The sequence below is a fragment of the Caenorhabditis elegans genome, chromosome I, assembly GCF_000002985.6.
Source record: "Caenorhabditis elegans chromosome I".
NCBI classification, from domain to species: domain Eukaryota; kingdom Metazoa; phylum Nematoda; class Chromadorea; order Rhabditida; family Rhabditidae; genus Caenorhabditis; species Caenorhabditis elegans.
In genome coordinates, this window is record NC_003279.8 from 10895938 (window position 1) to 10904369 (window position 8432).

Sequence of the window (8432 nt, forward strand, 5' to 3'; positions counted from 1 at the left end):
AAAATTGGTCTGAAGGTCAGAACGATTGTTTTAAATATTATATGAATTTTTGTAGAACCCCATTAGAAACTTTTTCAATTGAACGACGAAAGTTTCATCAGTACAAAATCTCAAACATTTTCCATGCCAGAGAAAGGGTATTTTAGTTTGAAAAATCTCAAAATTCATAATGTCTCCAGTGAAAAAGTTACTATGAAAATTCTCATCCATCCCATTTTTCGCCGTTTATTCAATGTTTAGTCAGCAGTATTTGACATGCCATCGATCCCATTTCTTTGTAAACTTCAAATAATATTGAATTTCACACGCTTTTCACATGTTTCTCCCATCCATCAGAAAGTGACACTAGTTCACATTGGAAATGTAGGATTAAAGCATCGATTCTGAAATAAAGAACAGAAACTTTTTCTCGATCATCTGGAGAAGAAGAACTGAGAATCTGGAAATTGTCGGATAAAGTGTTTTTGGCCAATTAACTTTGAAATTCTATCGATACATTTTTTTTAATTGTACACATATTTCAGAGAAAACCAAAAATCGAATCGAAAAATTAAGAATTGAAAAAAAAACTATTTTACAAATATATGTATCGACAGAAAAATGAATTTAACAACAGAAATGGGCAAAAAATCAAAAAAAGAAAACTCAAAAAATTGCTTAAAATCTAAGAATTGGTAAGCCTTCCACAGATGTACGGATGCAGCAAGCCAGCCTGTCTTCAATACAACCTACACCTTCCTTGTGCCTACAGATGTACCCACTGCCTCGCTCGTTTACAAATACAATTGTTTGCAGATCTGAAGTTTGGAAGTTATTTAAAAATCTAAAATTATCAACAAAAGAAAAATTTTGATTTTGCAACAATTTTTCGAATTTGAAATCGAAGATCAAACTTTTTAGACAATTTCCAAAGCTTCTAAAGTTGTGCTCCGTAGTTGAATAGATCCCTACTTTCAATTTACTCTTATTGAATTCCCATTAATCACTTCCGCCTTCAATTCCCCCGTTTCCTTCAAAAATATCCCATAACTCATTCATAATTTGAATGTTGTCATAATCTAAAGAGAAAACTAAATTAAAGTCCTTCTCTGCCCACCCATTTTTTGACCAATATGTCACAAAAAATCTTATGATTTCCAGGAAGTTTTGCCTTTGCAAAAAACAAAAAGAAACGTGGGAAAATTTGTACATTTTGCGGGCCAATATTGTGTAGTCTGTGTAAACTGTTGTATGTTTTGACCTCAATTTTCCATAGACTCGGTTTCAATTTTTTCAAATCTAAAAAAACCCTTATAAACTAATGATGAAACTAGGTGAAAATAGACCAAAAAGTTCAAAAATACCCGAGAATGTACTGTGGGAAAATTTGCAAAATGTGTACTGAAAACAAGTACGTCAGTCTGAAAAAAAGGTACAGAGAACAATTTTCGTGTGAAAATAAGTTGCCCAATATTCTGATTCAGATGGATATAATGTTTTAGTCTCACAGTACTTCCCTGCCCAATTTTCAAAGAATAAGAACTTATAGTTAGATATTTATTAAATTGTATTAAAGCTTTACGCTCATCAGATAGCCCCAAGTAAAAAATCAGTGTAGATAAGCTGGCATGATGTAAAAACGAGGTATGAACGGAGGCCCGTTTTGTCAATGTTTTTCCGGAAAACTCAAATAATATAAATGCATTATTCGAACAAAAATGTTTTAGACAAGACTTCTATGAAAAGCAAGCACGTTCTCTATTTCATTTCCCCATAATAATTCTGATAAAGCTTTAGAACTTCAAAGATGATTTGAGTTATTCATGGTTCAATGAAACACCCTCATGAACCATACAATGTTTGAGCTAAACACTATTGTTCAGTTCATTAGACTTCACTTGAGCAGAATTCTTGTTTTCTGTTCAACATGTCTAACTAATCTATTTTATTTCAAGGTTTTTAATTGGAATTGGTACGTCAAAATATGTTAGTTAACAGCGTATTCAAAAAATAGTGTTATATGAAATTGCGGCCTTACTTCCTTTTTTTCTAGAAAATTTATTTCAGTTATGTTCTTTTTTAATCAATTTTTTTATAGCCGGTAACCCGTAGTTTTAAAACTAGCACTATTTTGGATGAAAAAATAAAACATTCGCGACAGAAAAACCAAGAAAAAATTTATATTTTTTTAATTCATCGCCGATAATTTCAATGTGTAAAAATTCGGGAAACTAGGCGGGCGCGGTTTTAGGCCTACCTACGAGGTCTTGGTAAGGCAAACCAGTTTGTATACAAGCAGGCAGTTCTACGCCTACCTAGAATGTGTATCGAAAACATTTGGAGTACTCAACTTTCAATCCAATCTCCTGGGTGTCAAAAATCATAATTTTTCGATTATTTTCTGGGAATTTAATTCCATATGTTTTCCGATCGCCGAAACCATTTGCTTATAAAATCCAAGTGTTTATTTTTATATTTTTAAGACCCTTTTTAATCTCAAGTTTAAAAATACCAAGTAAAATCACTCATATTTGGTGAATACTTTGAACCTAAATAATTTAATTTCCCAATTCATTTGTCAAGTGTGTTGCAGGAAAAGTTTGTTGAGCACGTAGACACATTCCCCGAATTAGTATATTTTTGATCTGGTAGCATGTTTTTGTTGTTTGTTAGATATTTATGTACAAATATTAATTTTATTGCTATACTTTTTAATATCATGAGTTTTCAAAATTGTGAAGAATTGAAAAGTTTCGCTTTTTCAATTTTTAAAAATGTTTTCGAATTTTTTTCTGATTGAAGAAGTCAACATAATTTTTCAGAATAATATATTTTTATTTTTGAAAGGTTCATTTTATCCGAATCGGATTATTGGCAGTTTTTTAGTTGATACTTCTTGAAAATTATTTTTCTAATTTAAAAATTCTAATTAAAAAAACATCTTGTTATTGGTATTATGTTGAATTAAAAACAACTGTCTATTATATACATATTACTTCAGGCCTCGCTCGCATCCTTTTGTGCATTGTGATGCTTTGTTTTGAGTTGAAGTAACTTTTCAATGAATAGAAATCGGAAAATATTTCAAATTAATGAAATGTGCTCATAATTTTTGCCAAGAACCTTTTTCTGTATAATTTTCCGTTTGCCCCTATTTCCCCCTATCAATTTTTTTCAGACAGACAATGCAATGATGCAGCTCCCAGATGAACTAGAAATGTCTGAAAGTGGAAGAACAATCCAATCTGATTGGATTATCGGAATTTTAATGATGATTGTTTCAATGTCATGTGCAATTGCTTATTATTTAATTTTATCGGTAAATGTTACGTATTTCGGTCTAGATTGATCTTGCTATAAAATAGTTGACGAACTTTAGATGTTCTTCTTTTGTGGGATATCTTCCGATAAAAACGATTTTAGATCATCTACAAAGACAAGGAGCTTTTCCGAATGGCTAGTTATCGATTCATGTTTTTTCTTGGAATTTTCGATGTATTCCAGTGCCTACCACATTTTGTTACAGGAATTTTTACTATAAAACAATCAGTTTTCCATCCAGCACTTGCTAAAGTGAGTGAACATCTGGACAAACAGACAAACAAACAAACTTTTTTCAGGCAATGGGAATGATTGCTACTCCATGTTATGTTACTTTCACCCTTTTGACTATATTTTTATCTTTTAATCGATTTATTCAATTATCATCACCTACACTCGAAAATTTATTTTTTGGAGGAAGGCGGTGGATGGTAAGTGGAAAGCTTTGCAAATTATCTTCTCTGCCTGCCTACCTACGTGCCTGACTCATGCCTGCCTAATTGAGTAGCTAAACTATTTCTGTCTGCCTACGTGCCTACATTATGCTCGCCGGCTTAAAACGTCTATCCCATGGCTGCCTACTTTGTTTTCTTCCATAGGCAGCCTAAGCATATCTAGGCGCCTATCTTATGTATACCTACTTACGTGCATACATCATTTTTAGGCTGCCTATGGAATGACTTTTACGTACGTACCTACCCCTGACTACAGCCTACTTCGGCACCAGGGCTGGGAATTTTTTGGTTTTTTTGTTTTTTGTTTTTTGGTTTTTTCAAAGGAATATTATGCAAACGGAATGAAAATCATCAAAAAGGACTCAGTGAAAGACCTTGGAATCTTCGTCGACGACAAGCTGAACTTCCAGAAGCACATAAACATCATTTCGAACTTAGCCCTTCTCAAATGCCGGCAGTTACTTCGATCCTTCCGCTCAACAAATGCCAGCCTTTACTTCAAATTGAACAATATCTATGTGCAGCCAATATTAAAAAAACTCATCATGTGAAAACCGTCTAGCTCAGCTGAACCAAAAGTCAGTTCAACACCTGCGGATTCTTCTAATATTGAGGACCTATCACAACACCATGTCTGGTGAATACCACTTTCCAAATGCTGCAGCAACTGTGAGGAAGGCTCGCTCGCCCAGTACATGATGTGCCCGTGTGGATCAATCAACGAAAGCTTCCTACTAGTCAATCTTCACCAATCTTCACCATTCAAATTATTCAAGTTTGTTTCTCCCGGTGATTATTGAGCTATCGGTGATTATTGAGCTATCTGCCAATTACTAATCAGCGGTCGTTTATCTGCCAACTATCTGCCAACTAGTAATCGCCGTTCTACCTGTGTTAATACATTTTGAAACATTACTTGAATAACCCCATTAAAAATCAACTTAAGCATCAAAAATTTTTTGTTGGTTTTTTTTTGGTGTTTTTGGTTTTTCGAAAATTTCTTTTTTTTTTTGTTTTTTGGTTTTTTTGGGTTTTCGAAAATTTCAATTTTTTTGGTTTTTCAAAAACTTCAATTTTTTGTTTTTTGTTTTTTGGTCCAAAATTTTTTTTTGGTCCCAGCCCTGTTCGGCACCTATATTGTGCCTGCCTGATAAGGCAGTGACCCTAAGGGCACCTATCTCAATCCTTCTGCCTACCTACGTGTCTATATCATTCGTGTTTTTTCAGATTTGGATAGGAATCGCCACCTCATTCTGGGTTCTCTTCGTATTGGCATTAGCTTCGCCTTGGGCAACAATCCGTTATATTCCTGATTGGTATTCGTGGGATTATGACACAAACCTACCGTACTCCCATATTGTCCAGAAAATTGAAATGTGTATTGAAATTGGCGGGATTTTCGTGTCTGCTTTCTTCTATATTTTGATTATTATTCGATTATTGAACACAAAGAAAAAGTACTTGATCTCGAAAAATTACAATGCAGAGGTCAAGATTTTGATTCAAGCTACAGTAATTACAGTTTATTGTACTGTGCTCAATGTGCTATGGCATAATTATTCGGTGAGACTGGATTGTTCTAAAATTTTAAATATTCTTCAAATTTTCAAAGTATTTCAGTGGATGCTTCCTCAACATTTATGGAGCTATACAGCATTGAACTTTATGTGGATATGCAATAGTGCAGTACATCCAATTATTTATTTTATTGTTAATAAGTAAGTTTAGATGGGTTTTACATATAACGCGTGTGATTGGAAAAAAAAAATTTGAATAGACCTCTACAAAAAAGAAATTCAAAACAAATTCAGCCGCAGAGGAATTTTTTCAATGGTTCTGATAAACTTTTCTAAAAATTATTCGAAAATATCCGAACTTGTTCAATTTTTTTTAACTCGAATTTACAGCAATTCTACAAATTCGAAAATTTGCAGTAAGTATTCAAAATTTAAAATGTTTGAATTTTTCAATTATTCCACAATTCCAATAAATATAAATGCATGTGTCCTGGCACGATTTAATTTTTCCAAATAAAGTATGTGCCTTTAAAGAAAGTTACGGTAGTAATTACTAATTGTCTTCTCAAGACTACAGTACCTCATCTTTAAAGGCGCAAGCATATATCGTTGCCAAGAAAATCCATATTCCAGGGATAAAAAGTTATTGTCACAATTGCCAAATTGCCGACCAAGTAGCCGTATTTTACAGAGCCCTGCGTCATAAAATTGGTGTAAAACGGACTGGAACCGCGTTGGGACCTGTTTCAGTATTCGAACATAAGCACAAAATGGAAACACGCACAGATCATACAATGGTTTCTGTTAAATATTGATTTTTTATTGTAATTTGTTTTGTATTAAAAATGCCAATACAACTCTGAATTTGTTTAATGCCAAAAAGAGAACACCTGTTTCAGAAATTCAGAATGTTGAAAGTAAATTTCAGACTTCAAACTTTTGCATGGACATGGATAGGCAAAAAAAAAATTTTAAAATCATGTCATTAATAGAATAAAAATTTCGAAAATACTTCATTCAATTTACACGGGCAATTCAAAAACATGATTCTCTGCTTTTGTAAATCTATCATTTTCGAGTTATCGCATTCCAGGGGGCCTTCAAAAATTGATATTTTCGCAGAACGTCCATAATTTTGACGACGTCTAAGAGTAGATAAACGTTGCGGAAGTTTTCGTTTGTTTGTTTGTTTGTTTTTTTAGTCTGAAATTTTCAGTCAAAAGTTAAACCAAGAAATTCAGCCCTGGCGAGGAGGCGTCCCGTTACTCCTCGACTTTTTATTTCTTTGCCAAAATTATACCTTATACTCACGAGCATTGAAAATTATGGGGTGTATGAGAGTTCGAATAACAGAACAATTTTAGCGTTTGAGTTATTATTTTTCCCGACTAAAACGAACTTCTTTAATCGAAGAAAAAACTAAAGACTATTCCAAGAAATGTAATGATGTCAGTAATTGAAAACAACAATAAATTATTTTTATGGAATTGATTTATTGATGTCTTTCAAACAACCCACTCTTGAGGCTCATCTCAACATTTCTTGGGTGTAAATCTCACTTAAATGGGCCGTTTGAAAATTAAAAAAAACCAATCGTAGAGCCACTGTTGAAGTGTCTCTTGAGAGCATGTGATTTTGGTAGAAGAAGCTGGATGTAAATTGATTAAAATGTTTCAATTTTTACAGATTTTTTCCTTTTTAACTTATTTTGAGTTTCCACGCTACATCGTTTTCTTGTAAACTGGTTTTTCTCACATGTAATAATTTTTTTGCACAATTTTTCAAAAATGTTGTGTCTTGATTTGAGTTATGAGATAAGGTTCAAAATTAATTTTTATTTAATTATAATACTAATCTGTTGTGTCCAATTCAAATTTCAAAAAAAAAACTGCCCGAAATTAATATTCATACTTTGTTTTAATTGAAAAACAATAGATATTTTACAACCACCATGTAAATATTTTCATTCCCAAACTAAATTAATAATCACAAAAAAGGCGGAAGTTTGATTAAAATTTCACGGAAATCTTGGGGAAAACATCTGATGTCATTGTTCTGGATTTGTTCAAAATTCCAACAAAAAAAATTTGGACCCAAATGTTTGAATACCCACTTGATTCGTGCACTTATCTATGAGTACATAGTCTTGATGAACTTCCTGTGTAAAATGAGTTGTTTCTTTGATTTTTTTTAAACTGATTTTTTGGAATGACAATTTATATCTGGAAAAAGACTGACTAACTGCAATTTGTTCATCTAGACAGATTCACGAGAATATGTCTATTCAAGATTTCTTTATAAAGGGCGTTTATTTTAAAATTCGACCAAAATACTTACATTTTCTTTCATTTAGTATTCAAAAATTTGACATTTTTTAGCTTTGGCCGCGAAAAGGGCGCGAAATGTCGGTTGCTTCTTAAAAAGTTTCTGATGCATTGTTTTTTACGCTACCAAACCGTGAGGTGTCGGAAGCTATAAGTGAGATGCAAGCAGCCTGTGAGGTGTCGGCTGATAATTGTTATCTCTCGGTTGATGCCAGTGACACGTCGGTTGCATCCCCTTAGATGTCGACTGAATAATGTGTCGGCTGCTTTACTTGGTTGCCGAGCTGTCTGTTAACCGCTGGCCACATTTAAGTAGTGTCGGCTGCAACCAGTAAAACGTCGGCTGCTACTTATTATGTTTCATGTTGACCTCTGAGATGTCAGCTACTATCCACATTGTGAAAGAAAACCCCTGTGAAGAGTCGGCTGCTACTAATTGAGTTGACTGAAGCATTTTCTTCATAGGGAATCCCACATTTTAATATCTGAAAAACAATTCATGCTCTATTCTTACCTATTTCCTCTCAGTGTATACATATGACTAATACACTCCCCGCACAAAACATGAAGGTGCTCTGACTCTCCAGCAGCAAGCCCCTCAAAATTTGATTTCAATCAGTGCCGACACCTATGACCAAGTAATTGGCCAATTCTATTATGTATTGCTTTAAGAAAAAGAGAAACCAGGATAAACTTACTTTTTTGGTTTCAGAATTTTCCCTTTTTTTCGATGCCAAGATTTTTTTGAAGGTTTTTGTTTCTTCTAGATTTTGAAAGTTTTTTCTTTGTTTTTCTGTATTTTATTTTTAAAAAAGTTTTCCAGTGAATGTCAATCT

General features: G+C 33.2%; 1 protein-coding gene across 1 annotated transcript; it reads left to right on the top strand.

Moving 5' to 3' along the window:
- The first annotated feature begins 3151 nt into the window (after positions 1-3151).
- Positions 3152-6283, top strand: srt-62 (Serpentine Receptor, class T). Its single transcript, NM_060440.5, has 6 exons — positions 3152-3298; positions 3403-3552; positions 3600-3731; positions 4983-5318; positions 5376-5473; positions 5964-6283. The coding sequence occupies exons 1-6, from the start codon at positions 3173-3175 to the stop codon at positions 6085-6087; spliced, it is 966 nt and encodes a 321-aa protein (NP_492841.3). The 5' UTR covers positions 3152-3172; the 3' UTR covers positions 6088-6283.
- Positions 6284-8432: the final 2149 nt, after the last annotated feature.

What these genes read in the sequence shown, in the direction of transcription:
- srt-62 (NM_060440.5), top strand. Translation starts at nt 3,173, where the DNA reads ATGCAGCTCCCAGATGAACTAGAAATGTCTGAAAGTGGAAGAACAATC. An exon ending in CTTATTATTTAATTTTATCG is followed by an intron (nt 3,299 to 3,402) that starts GTAAATGTTACG and finishes AAACGATTTTAG; the next exon opens with ATCATCTACAAAGACAAGGA. An exon ending in TTGGAGGAAGGCGGTGGATG is followed by an intron (nt 3,732 to 4,982) that starts GTAAGTGGAAAG and finishes GTGTTTTTTCAG; the next exon opens with ATTTGGATAGGAATCGCCAC.